Genomic DNA, 24,127 nt, shown 5'->3' on the forward strand with positions numbered 1-24,127 from the left:
ATATAGTCCGGCTCCCACAAGGTCTGAGGGACAGCGGACCGGCCCCCTGCTGAAAAAGTTTCCTCACCCCTAGTGTAGGGTTATTGGCTAAATGCGATTGGGTTTGAGATTCGTGCATAACATAGTAGAATCACAGAATCATAGAACTGTAGAGCTGGAAGAGACCCCAAGGTCCCAAGCCACAGAGAGGTTAGGCTGGCCTCAACTAGAGCCAGGGCTTTTTCGGCTGCGGCTCCAACCTGGTGGAACGCTCTGTCACAAGAGACAAGGGCCCTCCAGGACTTGACATCTTTCCGCAGGGCCTGCAAGACAGAGCTGTTCCACCAGGCCTTTGGTCAGGGCGCAGCCTGACTCCTTCCTTTGGCAATCTTTACAAAACTTTAGTTTACGGTTGCCATCAATTTTGATTTTAATTCATTTTTATAATGTTTTATAATGTTGTACTGTTTTAATGTTGTTAGCCGCCCTGAGCCCGGCCTCGGCTGGGGAGGGCGGGATATAAATAAAACTACTTCTTCTTCTTCTTCTTCTTCTTCTTCTTCTTCTTCTTCTTCTTCTTCTTCTTCTTATTATTATTATTATTATTATTATTATTATCTAGTCCAACCCCCTGCAATGCAGGAATGGCTAAGAGATTGATATGTGAAACCAGCACCGTTCTGGCAGCTGAGTATGAACTGTCTGAAATAAGCAGCACTGGCAACTTTTGCCTCTCCCTCTGCCCCCCTCCCACAAGCAGCAAGTTACTGATTCATGTCACATATTGCCATCAAAGAGATAATGTACAGGTTGTTCTTTTTAATGAAACAGTTTAAATATATGTTCCAAATATCCCTAGCTATATGTGCTATTCAATGGTTTTGCTATTTTTCTGCTCATGATTTTGATTCTAATGTAAGTGTAATAAGTTGCAAGGTACAAAATAAAATTCACAATGAAATGTACATTTGAAGGGCTAAGCCCTTGTCCAAAGGCATATGATGCTTGTAAAAGTCTTTTTCAAGTGCAGCCCACACTCGCTTTTCTAGCTGGAACCACCACATAGCAAATGTTTCAATATGGGTACTACTAAAGGTATGTGGGAGTCTCTCTTTCCCCCTAAATAGTTAAGAACATTGTTCCAATCTCTAGTGGAAATGAATGTCAAAAGCAAAACTCATTACATTAACTGTTTATAATGGCATTGTATTTTCTAAAACGTACCAGTTTTAGATGGCTGCAACATCGCCTCAGGTTTCATTTGAGTCCTTTCTGTTCTTTCCCCTGTTTAGCTCTGATGAAGTTCCACATTCTGAATACTCTCCAGTGTTCTGAAGCCATCATGAGTGGAGGTGTCTACGAGACCTTGGAAGGCAATACTGTCGAAGTTGGCTGTGATGGCGAAAGCTTGACAATCAATGGCGTCAAAATGGTGAAGCGAAAAGACATTGTGACAAGCAATGGTGTCATTCATCTAGTAGACCAAGTGCTTATTCCTGACTCCGGTGAGTCTTCTTCTTCTTCTTCTTTGGCGATCACTCATAGCCGAGTAAGATTGTCTTCCATAAACACAGTTTTAACAGTGAGTCCATAAGTGACTGTGGAGGCCAATTCTGGATCCTTCCACAGTGGGGACATAGGTTTCTGGGCGGGAGTTGGTCACGGTGAGGGTTTGCCAAGCGTGCCTTCCTCTTAGCACATTTCTCCCTTTCTTCATGAGTTCAAGTGTCTTCAAAGCCCATGACACCTTTGGTAAAGGCTGTTCTCCAACTGGAGCGCTCGCAGGCCAATGTTTCCCAGTTGTCTGTGTTTATACTACATTTTTAAAGATTTGACTTGAGAGTGACACACAGGCGACTTCCAATCCTATGCACTTTCTCTAGTACTAATTGACCCCTGGAATAGATAGGAAGGTAGTCTCAACTAATTGTCTCTTTTGAAGAAGTAACCCATTTATGAACTCTATGGATATTCCTTGTGTATCCTTTTAAAAATATTTCTCTGTTTGGCAAGAGTTTTGGAGCGAAACCTAATGTCCACCCATTTCTTCCTCAATTTCAGCTAAGCAAGTTATAGAGCTTGCTGGTCCTCAACAAACCACCTTCAAAGACCTGGTGTCTCAGGTTGGCTTGGCCGCAGCTTTAAAGCCAGAGGAAGAATATACCTTGCTAGCTCCAGTGAATGGGGCCTTCTCCGGTAGGTAGACTGACAGACTTGGTGGCACTAAAAATAACTCTTAAATATCTTCTTCAAGAACTTTGTGAAGACGTCCAACACAATAGAGTTGAAACTACTTACAATCACTGAAACTGAAATCCCCTTGATAGATTTAGGATGCTCAGATTCTACAAATAAGTCTTGATCAATACAAGAAGATAGCTCTGTGAGACCTGTTGCTGGAAGTCCATAGGACCTCCATGGCTAGGAGTGAGTGCCTGGTAGTTCCAGCTATGGTTGCTTCACTGTCATGGGACGTGGGTGGCACTGTGGTCTAAACCACTGAGCCTCTTGGGCTTGCCGATCAGAAGGTCGGTGGTTCGAATCCCCACGACAGGGTGAGCTCCTGTTGCTCTGTCCCAGCTCCTGCCAACCTAGCAGTTTGAAAGCATGCCAGTGCAAGTAGATAAATAGGTACTGCTGTGGCAGGAAGGTAAACGGCTCTGTATGCTCTGGTTTCCATCATGGTGTTCTGTTGCACCAGAAGTGGTTTAGTCATGCTGGCTACATGACCCGGAAAGCTGTCTGTGGACAAACGCCAGCTCCCTCAGCCTGAAAGTGAGATGAGTGCTGCAACCCCATAGTCGCCTTTGACTGGACTTCACCATCCAGGGGTCCTTTACCTTTACCTTTCATGGCTTCAGAGGGAGAGGCATTCCTGAGGAGCCAGTCTTATCAACTGCTGGTGGAAGCACAAATGCTGGAGGAGGAGAGTTGTTGCTCTGTTCTTTGATGCACACACACATATATACACCAAGACTGGCCTGGCTGAGTTGTCATTACTACAGCCTGTGAGGACAGTAACAGTTAACTCAAATTCCTGGTATGGAAGTGTCTGGACTTGCTTTAAAAAGTGTAAGAGCAATCCCCCCCCCAATTCCCAATTATGTAAGAGCAATCCCCCCAAATTCCCAATTAGGTCTATGACTAAACCACATCCACATCCAAGCTTGGAGCTTGGAGAGGCTCCAGATGGGTACAAATATGGGATAATGAGGCTCGTCTTGACCAAGAGAAAAGACTGTCACTGCACCCCAACCTACTACTGCCATCACTGTGCCAGAGACATAGTTAAAGGACCTCCCTCCACACAGTCTTTCTCCGCACCTATGCATTTATTTGACCACTCAAATAGTTCTTCACGCATCTGAATTCAGTGGAGGACAGTGCATCATGCAAGCTACTGCATGCTTTAAAAAGAGGCAATTGTTGGTTTTTGGTAAATAACAGATGTGAAAGAATGAGGCCAAAGCTGAATGGAGGTGACTATCATTTCCCATTATATCTGAGATTATATGTAAAACTACATGAACAAAACCTAATTTAGGCATTATGTTCTATCCAAACTGTTAGATGACGTCTTAACTACGGACCAGAGGGTCCTCAGATTGATTCTGCAGAATCACATTTTGAAAGTGAAAATTGGCCTGAATGACCTCTACAATGGACAGTTCTTGGAGACCCTGGGAGGAAAGAAGCTCAGAGTATTTGTGTATCGTACAGTAAGTGAATTTTAAAACTCGGGAAACATTTATGACAGCAAAAGATTGCAATGTGTTGGAACTTCTGGAAAAGAGATAGGGTTCTCCACTACACTATTAAGTTACTTCAGTGTGCCTTATTAAAAAAAATAATCCATGTAATTCTTGGACCCCAGAGTTAAATCTGGAATCCTTGCTAAACCATCTCCACCAGTTCTATAGTTAAATATGTGACTGTGCTAGGAACCTGGCAGGTACTGGTTTTGAAAGGTATTCTTTACACAGTACAGTCGTACCTTGGAAGTCAAACGGAATCCATTCTTGAAGTTCGTTCGACTTCCAAAACATTTGAAAAACAAAGTGCGGCTTCTGATTGGCTGCAAGAAGCTCCTGCAGCCAACTGGCAGCCGTGGAAGCCCTGTTGAACATTCAGCTTCCAAACATCATTTGAAAACTGGAACACTCACTTCCGGGTTTCGATCGTTCGGGAGCCAATTTGTTCAGGAGCCAAGGCATTCAAGATCTATATGACTGTATAGTTTTCAATATTTACAGTTGGAGAGAGCCAATGCCCTTTGAGAATAAGAGTAAATTATGTTGCCCTGTTTTAACAGAAATTGGATTTTCCATGGAAATCCAGTATCGAAAGTTGCCCAGTGATTTTCCCTGCTCTGCTTGTGTTCTTAGTGTTCCTTTGATTTAAAGTGGGGCAGGAACAAGCTCTAAAGAGCCAGGATCTGAAATGTTTTTCTTCTGTATCTGAAGATAAATCTTATAAGGAATGAGTCCATTGTTTCATCTCCCCAGTGTTTCTGGTTAGCAATCTTGTCCATGAGCTTTTGGCAGTGTGTGGCCTTTGGGAAAGAAGGATTGTATATGGTTTTACAGAGAGGTGTAGTGAATTATTCACAGTTGTACTTTTTAATGATGTCTAGCTGCGAGATTGACAGCAGCTGGGAAAGTGCATGATTTAAAGCAAGAATCTTGGGAACCAATACCGACTTTTAACTCCAAAATGCATTTGGGGACACATTTCTTAGTTTTTTACCATATATTTGCATTTGGGGACACATTTCTTAGTTTTTTACCATATATTTGCATAGAGGTAGTGCTATGTGTGAGAGCCAGTGTGGTGTAGTGGTTAAGAGCGGTAGTCTCGTAATCTGGGGAACCGGGTTCGCGTCACCGCTCCTCCACATGGAGCTGCTGGGTGACCTTGGGCCAGTCACACTTCTTTGAAGTCTCTCAGCCCCACTCACCTCACAGAGTGTTTGCTGTGGGGGAGGAAGGGAAAGGAGAATGTTAGTGGCTTTGAGACTCCTTCGGGTAGTGATAAAGCAGGATATCAAATCCAAACTCTTCTTCTTCTCCTGTTGTGACCCACCTTGGACAAGTTGTGCCCCACTAGTGAGTCCCAATCCACCAGCTGAAGACCAGTGATTTAACAAATTAGAAGAATAAGACTGGAAGGCAGTTCCATGTGTTGAGTACATCAATGAAAAAAAAAAGTGATTTCAGAGAGCAAGGATTAATGCCAGCAATCAAATTCACTTGTTGGAAAGGTGACTAGTGAGCCCGATGCTCCTGAGAATCTGAGGAACTAAGGCTTTAAACTTGGAAATGGGTTGCCATTAGGGAGGGGGAAGAAACTTGATTCATCTTACATTTAAAGGCAAGCCTACCTAACTAGATGTTTCCCAAACAATACATGAAGCAAAGTAGAGTAATCCTTAAAAATTCACACTTTTATGAATTTTGCAGTACAGTTCTCCAGCTGAGTAATGTCAAAAACATGTATGCTAGGCTAACGTTGTGTACACAAAAGTATGCATTAAGAGAATTGCTTTGCAAAAAAAAATGTGTATATTTGGGGAAATTGCATACAAGAATGTAAATCTTAGGAGTTCTTCACACTGAAATTCTGGTGTACAGTGGTATCTCGGGTTACAAACGTTTCAGGTTACAAACACTTCAGGTTACAGACTCTGCTAACCTGGAAGTAGTATTAAGTTATGAACTTTGCTTCAGGATGAGAACAGAAATTGTGCAGCAGTGGCGCGGCGGCAGTGGGAGGCCCCATTAGCTAAAGTGGTGCTTCAGGTTAAGAACAGTTTCAGGTTAAGAACGGACCTCCAGAACGAATAAAGTACGTAACCAGAGGTACCACTGTATTTTCATGTGGATTAAAAATAATAATCACAGACTGATGGGGAAATCAGTGAGAACTGAATTTAAGATTGGAAAAATGAGAACTTGCAAAATTTGCCCATCTCTAGTGGCCTAGCCTGAACCATGAGAGCTGTTCCTTTGCTAGTTGTACTTTAAAGAACGGTACCGAAAGCGAAATCTTTCCAGATTCAGTTTCTCCCATCAATCCAAGTGTTTGATGGGAAAGGCTATCTGGGGAGAAAGTGAGCCTTAAAAGGGAAGGAGACCTTTCAGGATATCGCAACCTTGGGAATAATCTGAGCCAGAGTGCAAAATTTGGGTTCTGAGAATGTTTGAAGACCATTTAGATACTTTTAAAACTGTTTCCTGTTCCTGCCTTGGATTTCTTCATATCCATCCAGCTTAGCTTGTAAACACATTTGGGGAGAACGGTATATTTCAAATACAAACAAATGGCTGGCTTTAAGTAAAAAAAAAAAATTAAAACATTTTTGTGGTTTCTCCATAGCCACAGTAGGAAAATGTTCCTTCACATTCGCTTCCCTTCTTCCCTTGAAAAGTCGCACAACAGCTCAAAAAGTTTTGTGGACCAAAGCAAACTTCTTGGTCCCATGCAAACATGATCAGTAAGAGATTCTCTTTTAACTCCATCCATCTAGAAAAAAGCTGTGCCATTCGTTGCTATACTGCACATTTTGTACAGCCAACAGGGAACATTGGTTCCGGAAAAGAGCAGAAATTAAGCACCCACAAGAGAACTGGGTGAACTACATTTTATATAGCACAAAAGTTTGGAGAGGTTGCATAATCCAGAGCTTGTTTAATATGTTTACCCACAAGGCTGCATTTTGTGATACTTTTGTTTATTTTTTCATTACTAGGCTGTATGTATTGAGAATTCATGCATGGTTCGAGGAAGCAAAGAGGGAAGAAATGGATTTATCCACATTTTCAGGGAATTAATTGATCCAGCAGAGAAAACTCTACATGAAGTATTGAGATCGGATAAACGATTCAGGTAAACCATGATTTTTAACCGTATCAAAACTCCCCCCCCCCAGCAAACTAAACAGAAAGTTGAGATTTCAGTTATACATGCTGATACTGAATGATGTTGAGAATCATTCTTTTAAAAATTCCCACCCTCAGTTTAACTGTTGTTGTTGTTTTAGGCTTGGAGTTAAAATGATCTAAAAGGACAATAAAATCCGTAAAGTATCGTGAGTGGTTGACTCTTGTCACCAGTTTTAGTGAATAGCCTGCCACCTGTAATTAGAGGTTTGGGGGATCATAAAATGAAACAATTATTTTAATACTTAGTAATTTAAAAAGCAAACAGTGGCTCATAAGTCCACAATGAAATTTTAAAAGAAAAGCTGGGGCTAGATCCCAGGGAATCCTCCAAACCTTTCAGACAATAGATAGATAGATAGATAGATAGATAGATGATAGATAGATAGATAGATAGATAGATAGATAGATAGATGATAGATAGATAGATAGATAGATAGATAGATGATAGATAGATAGATAGATAGATAGATGATAGATAGATAGATGATGATAGATAGATGATAGATAGATAGATAGATAGATAGATGATAGATAGATAGATAGATAGATGAGAGATAGATGATAGATAGATAGATGAGAGATAGATGATAGATGATAGATAGATATAGATAGATAGATAGATAGATGATAGATGATATAGATATAGATAGATAGATGATAGATAGATAGATGATAGATAGATAGATGATAGATAGATAGATGATAGATAGATAGATAGATGATAGATAGATAGATAGATAGATAGATAGATAGATAGATAGATGATAGATAGATAGATAGATGATAGATAGATAGATGATAGATAGACAGATAGATAGATGATAGAATCTTTATTTGCATCAGCCACAAGCCATAGCAAAGGAATCAAATACAATAAAGTTCAGACCACAGTTGGAAGGGAGAATTCCAGTTCTAATGCTGTATTGATAGGAGAAGCAGCATCTGTGCCAATTTTCCTTATGAGTAGCGCAAAGATACAGGAACTGTCTTGGTACTTGCATTTTGGAGTTCTAAATATATACTACCTCTAAATGTACTTTGGCAGATATATTGCGTATGCATGCGAATGTCAACTATTATCATGATCAAGTCCACGAAGCTGGAGGCAAGACTGCAAAATATTTTTTAAAGAAACAACAACTATAATGTTCTCCAGGAAAAAAAATCTGACTAGGAGAATGAATCATTTATTGCTTTCCACATTTTCCAGCCAGAAATGTCGGAGGGTATATCAGAAAAAGAGAGTACTATATTTTCACCGCCTTGCTGTTCGTATCTTCTTGCTGGTTGCTCCTATCCCAGCATGCTTGTGGTGCTTTTTCTTTCTTTAAATTCAAGGAAAAGAGGAAAAAGAGGAAAAGCAGCAGCCTTGCTGTTTATGTCTGAAACATCCCAGTAGAATTCAGTCACGTACATTGCCTAAATATAGCCAATATAGCACCCTCTAGATGTTGTTGGACTATCACTACCAGAATCCCTGAAAGTTGGTCATTCTGGCAGGGCCCGATGGGAATTGGAGTCCTACAACAAACTGAGGACACCATATTGGTGACCTCCCATCTGGACTGCTGTAATGTGCTGTATGTGTGGCTGCCTTTGAAGATGGTCTGGAGCTAATGTGGAATGTGGTTTCTATACTGGCAATGGAGGCAGAACAAAGGGACGTGTCATCAGACCTGAATGTATTGCACTGACTGCCAGTGAGCTACTGGGTCCAATTCAAGGGGTTATTATTAGCATAAAGGTAAAGGATCCCTGACAGTTAAGTCCAGTCACGAACAACTCTGGAGTTGCAGCGCTCATCTCGCTTTACTGGCCGAGGGAGCCGGTGTTTGTCTGGATTTTTCTGGGTCATGTGGCCAGCATGACAAAGCCGCTTTCTGGCGAACCAGAGCAGCACACGTAAACACCGTTTACCTTCCCGCCGGAGTGGTACCTATTTATCTACTTGCACTTTGACATGCTTTCGAACTGCTAGGTGAACAGGAGCAGGGACAGAGCAACGGGAGCTCACCCCATCGCGGGGATTCGAACCGCTGACCTTCCAATCGGCAAGCCCTAGGCTCAGTGGTTTAGACCACAGCACCACCCACACCCCTTATTATTAGCATACAGAGCTCTAAATGTTTTGGGACTCAAGCAGCAACTTACCTAGTGTCAACCATCTCAGACCCTACAATTGGCAGGTGGTACCTTGGTGGCGTTGCCACCACCGGGAACTTCCTAGTTGGCGTTGACCCATGACAGGACTTTCTTGTGGCAATTCCTGGTGAAGTGTACCTTGTTTCCTTCATTACTAACTTCCAGGAGGAATTCAGAAATATCCCTGTTTATCCAGGCATTTGATGGCTGAAAGACAGTGTTCCTGGCAATCCCTGAAATCACTAGTTGCATGAATAGGTTTTAAATAACAATAACAACAACAACAATAATAATTTATTATTTATACCCCGCCCATCTGGCTGGGCTTCCCCACTCTGGGCGGCTTCCAACAAAATATTAAAATACAGTAATGCATCAAACATTAAAAGATTCCCTAACCAGTTTTAAACTGTTCTGAAAATGTTTTTGAAACATTTTAAACTTGGTTTTAGATTTTTTTTTTCAGTTTTCAACGCTTTTAAAAGATCTTGATGGTGAATATGATGATGATTGATGAGTTGCCACCCTTCACTCCTTCATAATATGCATCTGTCTTTAGGGACACTCTTCTGCCTGTGAACACCTTCATCTCAAACAATAGGAGAATCTTCATGCAGAACCTGGGCAGTTGTTAATTGTTTTGTGCTCTCTTTTCTTCCTCAGCACATTCCTCAGCCTAGTGGAAGCAGCAGACTTAGAAGAGGTTCTTTCTCAACCTGGTGACTGGACCTTGTTTGTCCCAACTAATGATGCTTTCAAAGGCTTGACTGAGCAGGAGAAACAGACCCTGATAAGTAAGTAGGTCACAAAAAGAAGATCACAGAGCCGTGGCTTCTCTGCAGTAGTCCTTTTCAATGTTGTGAGCAGTGCTGGATTTACGTATAAGCTAAACAAGCTATAGCTTAGGGCTCCACTCTCTTGGGGGCCCCGAAAAAATTTAAAGGGAAAAAACACTGGATGTACATTTCCAAAATATAAGATAAAAAACAAACTAAAACCTATATACAGCAACAGTGTTTTGTGTTGTGTAGGCTCCTATGATGTAAGTAATGGGCCCTGCCTACTAGCTTGCTCCCTAAAATATCACTGGTTTGCTCATTTATATATATAGGGTTGTATTTCACTATTAACATACTTCTTCTTAATTGGATTTCAGTTCAACAATCACTTGATAAAATACATATTATGTGCAAATGGCTTTAGATACCTATTATGTCCATAAATTACCATATAGCATATATTCAACAACAAAAAACCAGTGACAATTTGTTGTTGACAAAGGATAGCTGGACATATAAAGGGCCCCATTACCTCCAGTAGTTTAGGGCCTCATCAAACCTAAATCCGGCCCTGGTTGTGAGAGATGCTGTGTGATTTCTCTTGGCCACTTTAGCTTCCCGAAGTCTCTAGGACTGAAAAGAGGACGACACCTCTTTATTCTACCAAGTTCTATAGCAGCTGTGGTTGTCTATTGCAGAATAAAACAACAAAGCTCCTGTTTGGACATTTTGATACTAACCATTAAGCCGTTACAATACAATACGGATCTTTACTGCGTTCATAGACCAGAATTTAAGCCTTTAAAGATCCTTGACTGTTCTTGGAAAAACTTCCACTTCCTACAGACAAAGTGTATTCAATTAATAAGTGGATATTTTCTGAGAATACACGCTTCTGACAGACACAGCAGGAGTAGACAGAATATGCATTTTTAAAAACCAGGCAGAGTACACAGCAGAGGATTCCAATACACATGCAATCATGCTGAATTGGAAGGGAATCAAAAAAACAATGACAGTGAGCCAGGCAGATTTACGACCTTAAGCTTGAAGATCGAGAACAGTGATGAGAAAGGAGTGGTGGTGAAAAGTTTATGAAAAGATCCATATTGAAGACTGCTTGTGAGTGATCACATGCATGGCGGAAGATGATGATGATGATAATTTATTATTTATATCCCACCCATTTGGCTGGGTTTCCCCAGTCTCTCTGAGAGGCTCCCAACAGAACATTAAAAACACAGTAAAAGATCAGGGCTGCTTTCAGACGTCTTCTAAAAGTCAGATAGTTGTTTATTTCCTTGACATCTGATGGGAGGGCGTTCCACAGGGTGGGTGCCACTACTGAGAAGGCCCTCTGCCTGGTTTGCACATGAACATTAAATGAACTTCATCACCATACCTACTCCTGAATGATTTGTTGTTGTTGTTTAGTTGTTTAGTCGTATCCAACTCTTTGTGACCCCATGGACCAGAGCACTCCTGTATTCTACTGCCTCCTGCAGTTTGGGTCAGACTCATGTTGGTAGCTTCAAGAACACTGTCCAACCATCTCGTCCTCTGTCATCCCCTTTTCCTTGTGCCCTCCATCTTTCCCAACATCAGGGTCTTTTCCAGGGAGTCTTCTGTTCTCATGAGGTAGCCAAAGTATTGGAGCCTCAGCTTTAGGATCTGTCCTTTCAGTGAGCACTCAGGGGTGGTTTCCTTAAGAATGGATAGGTCTGATCTTCTTACAGTCCATGGGATTCTCAAGAGTCTCCTCCAGCACTATAATTCAAAAGCATCAATTCTTCGGCAATCAGCCTTCTTTATGGCCCAGCGCTCAAATCCATACATCATTACTGGGAAAACCATAGCTTTAACTATATGGACCTTCATTGGCAAGGTGATGTCTTTGCTTTTTAACATGCTGTCTAGGTTTCTCATTGCTTTTCTCCCAAGAAGCAGGGGTCTTTTAATTTCATGACTGCTGTCACCATCTGCAGTGATCATGGAACCCAAGAAAGTAAAATCTCTCACTGCCTCCATTTCTTCCCCTTCTATTTGCCAGGAGGTGATGGGCCCAGTAGCCATGATCTTAGTTTTTTTGATGTTAAGCTTCAGACCATATTTTGCGCTCTCCTCTTTCACCCTCATTAAAAGGTTCTTTAATTCCTCCTCACTTTCTGCCATCAAGGTTGTGTCATCAGCATATCTGAGGTTGTTGATATTTCTTCCGGCGATCTTAATTCCAGTTTGGGATTCATCTAGTCCAGCCTTTCTCATGATGAATTCTGCATATAAGTTAAATAAGCAGGGAGACAATGTACAGCCTTGTCGTACTCCTTTCCCAATTTTGAACTAATCAGTTATTCCATATCCAGTTGATACCCATGTTGAATTTCAGGGGCCTGTGAATAAGATATACACAAACTGTTGAAATAAACAAATCAATAATACACTAAAATCCAGCCCTAGTTGATAATCTCTTGGATTATTCACAGTCTACTATGCTTTCTATGAAACTCTGAACACTACTAGAGGCAACAACCTTGTTACTGTGTATTTATTTTATTTTTACTTTTTCAAGGGTGAAAGAGCCTCTGGTCTTGTCAGAGGTTCTTGATCCCAGCTCAACTCTCTGATTTTCCTTGTGGATGTGGGGGAAAAAAAACAGATCTTGAATTTAGGGCATTAAAAGGTAAACAGATTCTCTGTAGCACAAAAAATAAAATAAAAATAAACAGCTCCCTTGTAGGAAACTTTACTTGCCAATGGAAAAGCTTGGTGAATCATTGATCCAACCGTACTTACGTCCATCTCTGGTTTTCTTCCATAGGGGACCAAAATGCTCTCAGGAATATTCTGCTTTATCACTTAACTCGAGGAGTTTTCATTGGAAGCGGATTTGAACCTCGTGTGACCAACATCCTCAAAACGATCCAAGGTGGCAAATTGTACTTGAAAGTGGTGAGTATTCAGAGTAACCTTTCAACAAGAATGATTAACCCTGTAATTTAAGTTGAAGGACGGAGACAGTATTCCGAGAGATGTGCAAAACCTGCCAAGAAATTTCTTTGATTTTGTCAGAACCCTTTTGGCTTTTCTTGCAGTCCCTAAAGCGTTTTGCCAGAAGAGGATTTTCTAACATTGCCTTACCACGTGTATTCCACTATATAAGATACTAAACATTATAATAATATTTATTTCAACTGTTTGGAAATGTATTCTCTCTTTTTGTTGTTTACCTTTATCTATAGGTGAATGACACTCTTCTGGTGAATGATTTAAAAGCAAAGGAATCTGACCTCATGGCAACCAATGGTGTGATTCATGTCATTGACAAGCTCCTGTATCCCGCAGGTGGGTTGTGGATTATTGTAATGTATTCACCTGTGTTCCTTAGACCATTCATGCGCTGTTTTCCAATCAAAAGGGAAGCAGGTTTTCTGTAGCATCTGACCATTTGGTAAATTCATTCAGTCATCTGCACAAATCTCACCTGATGGTAGATGAATGAACATTATACTCGTCTCCTATCTCTGAGTGGTGCCCCAGAAAAGCTTTGCTGTTACCTATGTTATGGTATTTTTAGCACACAAAGAGCTTTTCTATTTCCCAGGCTTTTTATTCTTAAATATTTTAGCAGTTTCCACACTATTGTACTGATATAATTCTCTGCTGCTAATTATATTTTAGTTCCTGTTTAGAGCTGGGTTTCTTTCACTTTCGAGTTCTGTTTCATGTTGCATTTTATGGTTTTAATTTTACTTTAAAATTACTCAGAGATGGTAATTTAGATGGTATAGAGTACATAAATATCGAAAAGAAATAAATGAAGCATTTAGCTCTCTGGGACAGAAGTACTTGAAAAACACAATATTTATGTTTATAATTACACTGAGGAAAGGTGGTGCATTTGAGAACTTTACAATCCCTTTCTCCTGTTTGCCAATTCAAGTTATTCATATATAGGGCATAGCCGAAACATTTTACTGACTTTCCATTTTGAACAAACCAGAGTATTGCTTAGGATTTTCTCTCTGTGTTAAAATTATCTTTATCTCACCATCCTTTTTTATTTTTTTATTTATAAACAAAAACGTAGATGTACCTGTTGGAAATGATCAGCTCCTCACAATTCTGAAAAAATTGATTAAGTACATCCAGCTCAAGGTATGTTCTATAGATTGTGATCTGTGATACACATAGAGCCAAATCTGAATCACACTGGTGGGTTTATTTCCACAGCTTTTTGTCCATGAGGCCAGAAAATACGTTCATTACAGAACAGCAATGTCAGTGAGATGTGGGGCAGTTAACCACCCAGCAGATGCCCAAAGCAGAGACACATCAATAACTCCTATCCCACAAAGCATATCTACTTCACCAAATGTTAATGATCATCAATTCCATGACGTTCTTTTCCTGTTGCCTACTAAGCATCAATACACTTTGATGGCCACAACCCTGACAGTGAGGTGGAAAGAGGGCTTTGCAAATGGGATGCATGCTCTTAACTCCACTTTGGGACATCCTCCTGGCTACGTGATGAACATTACCCCATTGCACACTTGCCCCTTGCTTAGACTGGAGTTGGTGCACCTGAAGGAGCAAGCTGGGGTGGCTGTCCATAAACTCGACTTTGACATGGGGGCCAAGAGCCCTTAGTAACAATTAATTCCCCAAATGCTTTTTATTCAGGAGAATAGCAAATATAGAGGACAGCACAGAGATGAACTGGAATGAGTAGAGACCAATGGCAAAGAAAACAGAAATAATTTGGTATGTGGCAAGGTATCTGGTTGTGGACAGAGCCTTGAGGGCATAGCTGTCAACTGTTTCCCTTTTTTAAGGGAAATTCCCTTATTCCAAATAGGATTCCTCACAAGAAAAGGGAAAGGTTGACAGCTATGCTTGAGCCGCACATGGAAGATCCTCCGTTTGTGGCTGCAGCTGCAAGCAGAGGATCCCGCCACCATCCGTACGGCGCTCGAGTGGTGCTGGCTGCAAACCTCTATGTATGGTCATGTGCGCCGTTGCTACGTATGGCACATGCACCCTACCTAGCAATGCCGCACATGCCCCCTACGTAGCGACGCCGCACATGTGTCATATGTATCTGTGCAGTGCATGCGTTGTACTTATCGGTGCCACGCATGCACAGCCGATGGTTTGCCCCACCTCGGGTGTCAGTTAGCCTTCGTTCGCCCCTGGTTTCCCCTCCTCTACTCCACCTTATTGACTGCTGTTGCAAGAAAATGCACAACGTGGTAAGAATGTAAGAACAGCCCTACTGAATCAGGCCAATGGCATCCTGAGCCAGCATCCTGCTCTCAGTGGACAACCAGATGTCTGTGGGAAGCCTTTGAGCAGGACCAGAGCACAACTGCTGCTCTCCCAACTTGTGATTCCCTGCAGCTGCTGCTGTTCAGAGGGATACTGCCCCCAGCTGTGGAGGTAGAAAACATCAGGATGCAAGCTCAGTTTTGATGACGAGTTTGGTCTACAGGCTGAGTTTTACTAGATGTTTACTAGAGGGGAGTTTTGGCAACCTTGTGTTTTGTGGGAACATTTAGTTCTTGGCCAAAAATGGGATTATTATTTTTTTTAATGTGAGTCCTAGATTAACTTCCAAGGATCTCTGCTCTTCTGTGTTGCATGCTTCAGATGACATTCTCGCCATGTGAACTTGACCCCATGTGCTGCCAGTGTGGTGGTCATTTCTTCCTTGTGAAATGTGAAGTATTGTTTTCCACTTCCCTTTAGGTACCACTAGATTTAACTCATCTTTCTCTCCCCTCCACAGTATGTCCGTGGCAGCACATTCAAAGAGATTCCATTGACATTTTACAGTAAGTATTTTTAAAGGTTTGATGTTTGATGGGATGGAGGGATTTGAATGTCCATTTTGGATAACTAGAACTGTCAAATAATGGTCAGGAAATTGGGGGGCAATACTGCATGTGTGGCACAGAGTGGACACTAAAACAAATGTCCCTAAAACTCATTCATTAGCAGATGATCACCCATTTTGAAGCCTGGAGATAACTCTCCATTCACGAATGTCCATTAATGTTAACCGTCCATTCATGGATGTTCATGGCTTGAAAAAGAGTTGCTGTTGTTGCTACTGTGAGATGCAAACCAGAGATTTCAGCTGACTCCTTCAGCAAAATCGTTTCCTAAAAGGTGCAACTGGACTTTTAATGTGGAAAAGCAAAGGCAGTCAGAATACATGGGACTTGGAAGTACTGAAATTCGGCAGGATCGTGCCCTGCATTTCTTTCACCCAATTATATAGTTATTGTGCTGGTGAAAGAAGCACAAATAATTCTGGAAAATATAGCTTAAATTATTGCTTTCAGTCTAAAAAGGATATATATATATGGTAAAGGTAAAGGGACCCCTGACCATTAGACTCTGGGATTGCGGGGCTCATCTCGCTTTATTGGCCGAGGGAGCCGGCGTACAGCTTCCGGGTCATGTGGCCAGCATGACTAAGCCACTTCTGGCAAACCAGAGCAGCGCACGGAAACTCCATTTACCTTCCCGCCACAGTGGTACCTATTTATCTACTTGCACTTTGACGTGCTTTCGAACTGCTAGGGTGGCAGGAGCTGGGACAGAGCAACGGGAGCTCACCCCATCATGGGGATTCGAACCTCCAACCTTCTGATCGGCAATGCCTAGGCTCTGTGGTTTAACCCACACTGCCACCCGCGTCTATATATATATATATATATATATGTAGGTTTTGGTGTCCTCGGGTGTCTTCCCGTGTAAAAGTTGGGGTGTCTAGGCGACGTTTCGACGAGGTCTCACTCGTCATCTTCAGGCTGGTGCTTTCGGCTTCTTGTTACTGGAACAGAGCTCTGTTCCAGTAACAAGAAGCCGAAAGCACCAGCCTGAAGATGACGAGTGAGACCTCGTCGAAACGTCGCCTAGACACCCCAACTTTTACACGGGAAGACACCCGAGGACACCAAAACCTACATTCCTGTACCCGTGAAAATCTACGAAAGCAAATATATATATATATATATATATATATATATATATATATATATATATATATATGTGGTACGGAGTTGTCTTTCAGTCAGAAAGGTGGTATCTGTTAGCAAAGGGCTTAATTGGTATAGCATCACAGAATCACAGAATTTTAGAGTTGGAAGGGACCATGAGGCTCATCTAGTCCACCCCCTGAAATGCAGAAAACTTTTGCCCAATGTGGGGCTCAAACCCACGACCCAGAGATCAAGAGGCTCATGCTCTAACAACTGAGCTATCACTTTTTTAAAATTAAAAAAGGACTTTGGTGGCCACAGGTTTACTGATACCACATCAGTTGTCTTGCTAATGGGAGTACCACTGTATATGTGTCAGGAACTCTCTTCACAGATTCTTTTTCAGAGTTCGTTCACGGGGAACTTCCACAAGTACAGGAAGCTCCTTCCTTCAGAAATTCTCCCTCCAATGTGTGGAGGGTGATCAGAACAGTGGCAGGGAGAAGAAATAGCATGGCTGTCCCCCTCCCCTCCCCACATGTTTAGTTCAACTCTGAAGAAGATTGTTTTTTGTTCTCTGGAACAAAAAGCATGTACAGTCTGCACCTCTTGAGGGCATCGCTTTCCTGTTTTGGCGATCTCCCATGAAACTCATTCAATCCCAGTAAGTTCCCCAATCCCATTAAAAAGGACAGTATAGGGTAGCCGTTTCTAAATCCACCAGTTTTTGCTTTCTTTTACTTTCAGCCACCCGAATTATTAAAGTTGTTGACCCCGGGACTAAAGTAATTGAGAGCAGCTTTGAGCCCAGCATCCGAAAAGGTAAAAGTGGTTGGTTGGAAGGAGTAATATGAATAATAGCAGATATAGCCAAATAAAACTCAGAAACTTTAAGTTTGCTGAAAGGAAAAAAAGCCCACAACGTGTTGAAATTGTGAGGTAAAAGCGAGAGATGCCACCAAAATTTAATCAATTGAAAAAATTAGTGCTGGGTGGGCCTTTGCCTATCCAAATCAGAAAGAGGCCAATTAAAACAGATTAATTTAGAAGAACATCCACATAACCCATTTGAAAACAATCTGTTTTGAGTTTGAGGTGGAGGCAACAACCGCTACGCTCCCTTTACCTGATGGTATCTATTGGAGAACTTCCTGCTACTTTTGCAAGTGGATCGCGTGGGTTTTTAAAATTTGTCAGTACAAATAACAAATGATTATAACAATGGATTGGACTTCCCGAGCTGCAACTCTCAACAAATCCACTTCCAATTTTTACCTTAGAAGAACACTGAGGAAAAAATGTTTTAAATGTTTTAAATGCTCTAACCTTGAATTCAATGTGTGACTTTACAGACTGGCGATGAAAGAATGCAGGGGAAACTTAATAAGATCAGGGTTACTTAGGCAACCAAGTCCATGCTCATTTTGTGTTCTAAAAGGGGAATATAGAGTGGGCTTAATAATACGTTGCCGCAAGCACAGACTGGGTCATATAGAGGTATAACTTAACCGAAAAAGCATGTTCTTTATTACCGTTCTCCTTTAAGTTCTGTAATGATTGTATTTGTGGCTTGAAAGAGTAAGTCTGCTTCATCACACGGTCGCATCCATGCCATGTATTTAAAGCACTCTGATACCACTTTAACAGCCATGGCTTTTCTCCAAGAGTGCAGGAAACTGTAGCTAGTTATGGGGGCTGTTAGGAGACCCCTCAAAGGTCTACAATTGTTACAAGCCTTAAATGCAGATCCCAGGATTCTAGAAAGATGCCAAAAGCAGTGACTCACATTGAGTTATGCCAAAGGCAATGACTAACGTTCAGTAATGCCAGGCTTATAGGTTAGAAAAGCAGTTCCCCGAGTGGAGATTAAATAAGCAGAGAAAATAGTGAGTGCTAATCACGCCCTCTATGCAGCCAACTTGTCATTGGCTGCCAGACTCGTCATCCTACCGCTGGCTTCGCCCCAGGGTATGATTTGTGTTGGGCAGGCTTCTCGACGTTGCTCACTATCCCACCTCTGATGACTCAAGAACAGTCCTCTTTAGAAGCCAATTCCAGCTTTTCTTTATATGCCAACAATTGCAACATTGGCAGCCACAAAAGAACACAGAAGCATTCTTCACAGGGCCTCCCAAATGTGTGGAGAGACCAGAAGGTACTTGGGCCAGGAAATGTCTTAGGAAGCCATATTCCAATCATTCATTCAAAAGGAAAGGGCTTGTCCACACCAGTGCCGAATGTGTACGTGCTGCTGTTCGCCTTCCCATTTAATTTGTGTTGTGTGCATGATGTTCTTCTCATCCAACTGGCAACCCAAAGAGGGAAAGTAAACCTAATACGAAATGCTACATGGCTGTGAACACACTGTGTAAGGAGGTTCTGGTGATGTTTCTGGGGCGCCATGTTTCCCCTCAACTTTACTTCTGTTTTGTTTCTGACAGCTGAAAGGAAAAGGCAGCGGTTATAACGGGACAACACTGGTTTCAGCGGTTGTTCTGCTCTGGCTCTGTATTTCAACATGTATTTTAGACACAATGCTGTGGAAACACAGAAGAGATTTTACAGCTAGCATGAATAAGCAAATAAGCCAACGGTGGATACAATTCAAGTATAGTTAGGCACTTTTAAGCACCACTGACTTCACTGGAAAAGTTGGGCATGTGTTTAACTCAACAGGTCCTGGTACTTAAATGGGATTAGATTATGCCCTTAGCTTTTTATCAGAGTTGGTCAAATGTTTTCTTATGTTTAGATTATGTAGCCTAGCACAACGTAAAAGTGTTTTAAAAACTTCAACCATCTGATTCTCTTGAAATATTTCTTATCATTATCACAGAAATAAAAGTAGTTGGTGGCACCACAGTTCGAAAAGAGATTGAAGGTAATGTATCATGAAAGAGGATAACTAATAGACTTTTCATAATATCCAGCTATGAAGCAAAGCAGCAAGCCTTCCCCCCCCCCAAAAAAATATATTTTTAGGGCAGAAAAATCACAAAGTCAGGGAGCCAGGGACCAAGAGCAATTTGGTCCTTGAGCAATTTGGAAAACAGAATCTTTGTACTTCATTTGACCTCGAAGAGGGAAATGCTTCCTTCCTTATTTCCTATTAATGTTCTTTAAATGGCCGCTGCCACTTTTGATGTAAGACTTCTGGGATGGCTCAGTCAAGAGAGCACAAGACTCTAAACCTCAGGGTTGTGGGTTCGAGCTCCACAGTGGGCAAAAGATTCCTGAAGTGCAGAGGGTTGGACTAGATGACTCTTGTGGTCCCTTCCAGCTGTACACTCTATGATTCTATGACATCATCAAGTGGCCAATGTGCTTCTGTTGAGTTTGCAGCCAAAATATTATAGCCACGAAAGAGCAGAGGTACAAAAGCAGCAGATGGGAATCAGAAATGTCAAAACCTTGAACCCGCCTGCACAGCTATTGCAAACAGATATCTCCCATGTTCCATATATTCCTATTTTTGCAGGCCTACTTAATCCACGACACATTGGATTACACAGTTGCATTGAATGTATATCAATTCACACCAGGATCAAACACTCTACATATTTCGGGACGCGGGTGGCGCTGTGGTCTAAACCACTGAGCCTCTTGGGCTTGCCAATCAGAAGGTCGGCAGTTTGAATCCGTGCAACGGGGTGAGCTCCCGTTGCTCTGCCCCAGCTCCTGCCAACCTAGCAGTTTGACAGCACACCAGTGCAAGTAGATAAATAGGCGAGAAGGTAAACAGCATTTCCGTGCACTCTGGTTTCTGTCACGGTGTTTCGTTGCGCCAGAAGCAGTTTAGTCATGCTGGTCACATGACCCGGAAAGCTGTGGACAAACACCGGCTCCCTCGGCCTGAAAGCGAGATGAGTGCCACAACCCCATAGTCGCTTTTGACTGGACTTAACTGTCCAGGGGTCCTTTACCTTTTTTACCTTTACATATTCATGCTCTGGAATCCCAACCCAGTCCACAACAGCGGCCTCATATGTACCAGTCATGGCTTCCCCTAAAGAAATATAGACCGTTAAAGGTGTAGGCGGTTAACTGTACATTGTTAACAGTGTTGAGAGCTACTAGGAGACTTCTCACAGAGTTCTCTGGAAAGAGGGACATTGTAACTCTGTGAGAAGAACAGGAGTCTCTGAACAACCCTCAGCACCCTTAACAAACTAGAGTTCCCAGTATTCTTTTGGGGAAGCCATGACTGTGAAAGTGATATAAGTCGTGTGTTTTTTCCTTTAAAAATGTTTAGGGGTACTTTTCCTACTCATATTGAAATACTGCCCCTCAATGAGGCCAAAATTAAATTCACAAAATGTTTAGGGGTATGCATACCCCCAGAAAAAAACCACTAGATACAAGAGTCCATTCGAGATATGGTGCATCACTCTGAATAATTATATACCCTAGTCCCAATAGCTTTAGGATTGGCTCTGACACAAATGAGTAGGAGTTAATTTTGTCAGAGGCATTTTCATTAAGCATTGTTCGCTTTGTACGTCATATTTATAACACACCTTCCCATTTTGAAATAATGCTTTCTAGGGCCAACTATTACAAGGCTCACCAAAGTGATTGAAGGGGACCCAGAATTTAAGCTGGTCAGGGAAGGCGAGACAGTCACTAAAGTTATTCATGGAGGTGAATATGTCTCATGGACTGTGCATTACTAACCAGAATGGTTTGGAAGAGGCAGTTCCCAGTTCTCTTAAACTACTGGATTTGTTCTTAGCATGTGTTATAATGATGTATTGCAACTATACGGTTTTATTATTAAACCCTTTGCCTTGCTTTCCCTTCTTCTTGGAATGTTTTCTCTCTCTTTTTCATTTTGTGCACTGAATTTTTGCTTTCTCTATTTTTTCACACCTTGCCCTCTGAATTGTACCCATGAGATGAAATGTGGAAAAATTCTTTTGCCAGCTCTTTCGATTCCTTTGTATTCTAACATAGGTAGCATGTTTCTCAGAATCATGAATGAGCCTGAAGAAAGTTGATGTTTTGTCAATGAAAACTACCTGCCAGTCTACCCAAAGGCTCAACTAAATATTTATTTATTTTTAAATAATACATTATGTTCATAGCTTGAGATGGTGAATATTTGACATGGGCATGCTTGGGAATGTAAATGACTTTCTTTGCACTCTTCTGCAAGGCCCTGAGTGAGAACTTTGAATCTAACCATTTCTAACATTGACCCTCTTGCCCCAATGGCTGCATAAAGGAGACAATGGGGAAACATCGAAATGATCCAGTGATTTGACCGTCTCTAACTTTTTAAAACATCTTTATAGAGCCTAAAATTAAAAAATACACGAAAATAATTGATGGTTACCCTGTGGAAGTGACTGAAAAAGAAGTGACTGAAGAAAGAATCATTCAAGGTAAAAAAAGATAACATGCGTCAAAAATACGCCCGGTTTTGAAAACAAAAGCTTTATAATGAAAATAATATGCACAGTTTTAAAGGTTTCCTGATGGAGTTCACTTCTGATTCTGGGCCATTTGAGATGGTTACCAGAAGCAGAACAAACCTTTTCATAGAATGGCCATATAATCTCAGTTCTTGAGAAAATACCTGAGGAGGAGGAAGAAACAGCCCTCAGTCAAGGAATTCCATTCCCACCTTAACGTTCATTGCCATTTTCCATCATTGCCATCTCATGTTCCTCTTATTTGTTATCTGTTTGCTGCATATTTGTTCGTTTGTTTGTATAAAAAAAATTATATACCACTTGATTATAATAAAACCTTAAAGTAGCTTAATTTTTTTAAAAAAACAGTTTTTTTTAAAAAAGATAGTTGAAAACTGATACTGAAAAACATTCAAAAACTAATTAAAAACATCAATAAAGTAAAAACAGATGCAAGCACATCCAACTTAGATATGTCAGGCGTGGCTTGCCTAAACAAAAATATTTAAAGTAGGTATTCAAGTAAATATTAAAGTAAATATTTAAAGAGTGTTCAGTGACAGTGCTTGGCTAATTTCAACCTTCAAGGAGTTCCAAAGTGTAGGCTGCGCTTCACTAAAAGCTTAATTTCATACTATTTGCAGAACAAGCGTTACGTGGCACCTCTAACAGTGCCATTTCTGCAGAACGAAGAGGTCCAATGAGCATGTATAGGGTAATACTATGCTGGAGGTAAATTGGCCCCAAGCTGTTAAGGACTTTATATATGAATACAGACCAGTGCTTTTTTCCTAGGCAAAAAGTGCTGGCGCTCACCAACAAGCAGGGGAAGTGTCCAGCATGTGGGGGGAAGACCTAATGCCAAAGCTGGGTGGCAAGGGTGGGTTAGCTGCTTGATGCTCCCTCGCCCACTTACCCAAGTATCAGGGCACTGCTGCCCCAGTGAAGAGGCCTCTCCCCTGCTTTGGGAAGGAGGCAGACGGACTCCAGGACTTTCAGAGCATCGCACCTCCTTCCCTAAGTTGGGCAAACACTTTCCGGATTGGGGGAAGGAGGTGCGATGCTCTGACAGGATCCGAGAGCCCCCCTGCCTCCTTCCCTCCCAAAAGTCGCTGCACTGGGTACCATTGCGTACCATCAGAAAGAAAGCACTGATAGTAACATTTTGAACTTGGCATGGTAGTACAGTGGTGCCTCGCAAGACGAAATTAATCCGTTCCGTGAGGCTCTTCGTATAGCGGTTTTTTCGTCTTGCGAAGCAAGCCCATTGACAGCTTAGCGGATTAGCGCTATTAGCGGTTTAGCGGCTTTTAGCGATCAGCTGTTAAGTGGCTTATCAGCGGATCAGCTGATAAGCGGCTTAGCGGCTTAGGAAAAGGGGGGAAGGGGAAAAAACTCGCAGGAACTCGCAAGACATTTTCGTCTTGCGAAGCAAGCCCATAAAGAAATTCGTTTTGCGAAGCGCCTCCAAAACGGAAAACCCTTTTGTCTAGCGGGTTTTCCGTCTTGCGAGGCGTTCGTCTTGCGGGGCACCACTGTAAGTCAACAAATCAGTGTAGTTCTCTGAGCAGAGATGTACTATGCTGACAGGACCTTACCCCTGGCAGCAACCGCCTCATCCAGTGCCAGATTTATGTATAATTGTAATGTATTATTTGTACCTGCCCATTATAAGCTAAACAAACTATAGCTTAGGGTCCCACTCTCTTGGGGCCCCCCAAAAAAAATTAAAGGGGAAAAAACTGGATGTACATTTCCAAAATATAAGATAAGTTCAACCATTACTTTGATAAAATACATATTTTGTTATGTGCAAATGGCTTTAGATACCTATTGGGTCCACAAATTACCATATGGCATATATTCACAAAAAGCAGCGTCAA

At 41.6% G+C, this 24,127-nt stretch overlaps 1 protein-coding gene across 17 annotated transcripts in view; it reads left to right on the plus strand.

Moving 5' to 3' along the window:
• The window catches only part of POSTN (periostin), a 50,928-nt gene that overhangs the window by 18,767 nt on the left and 8,034 nt on the right, over positions 1–24,127 (plus strand). For 4 of the 17 annotated variants that reach the window (XM_081893961.1, XM_081893972.1, XM_081893971.1 and 1 more), the window contains exons 8-20: positions 1,272–1,484; positions 2,041–2,175; positions 3,550–3,698; positions 6,728–6,864; positions 9,726–9,856; positions 12,660–12,790; positions 13,081–13,183; positions 13,929–13,996; positions 15,630–15,675; positions 17,578–17,652; positions 19,667–19,711; positions 21,376–21,471; positions 22,125–22,214. In XM_081893961.1, coding sequence (XP_081750087.1) covers positions 1,272–1,484; positions 2,041–2,175; positions 3,550–3,698; positions 6,728–6,864; positions 9,726–9,856; positions 12,660–12,790; positions 13,081–13,183; positions 13,929–13,996; positions 15,630–15,675; positions 17,578–17,652; positions 19,667–19,711; positions 21,376–21,471; positions 22,125–22,214 — 1,419 coding nt within the window. The remainder of the gene's footprint in view (positions 1–1,271; positions 1,485–2,040; positions 2,176–3,549; positions 3,699–6,727; positions 6,865–9,725; positions 9,857–12,659; positions 12,791–13,080; positions 13,184–13,928; positions 13,997–15,629; positions 15,676–17,577; positions 17,653–19,666; positions 19,712–21,375; positions 21,472–22,124; positions 22,215–24,127) is intronic. The other 13 variants (XM_081893973.1, XM_081893976.1, XM_081893963.1 and 10 more) reach the window with 7 other exon arrangements.

This window comes from Podarcis melisellensis (genome assembly GCF_964234715.1).
Source record: "Podarcis melisellensis genome assembly, chromosome: 17".
NCBI classification, from domain to species: Eukaryota; Metazoa; Chordata; class Lepidosauria; order Squamata; family Lacertidae; genus Podarcis; species Podarcis melisellensis.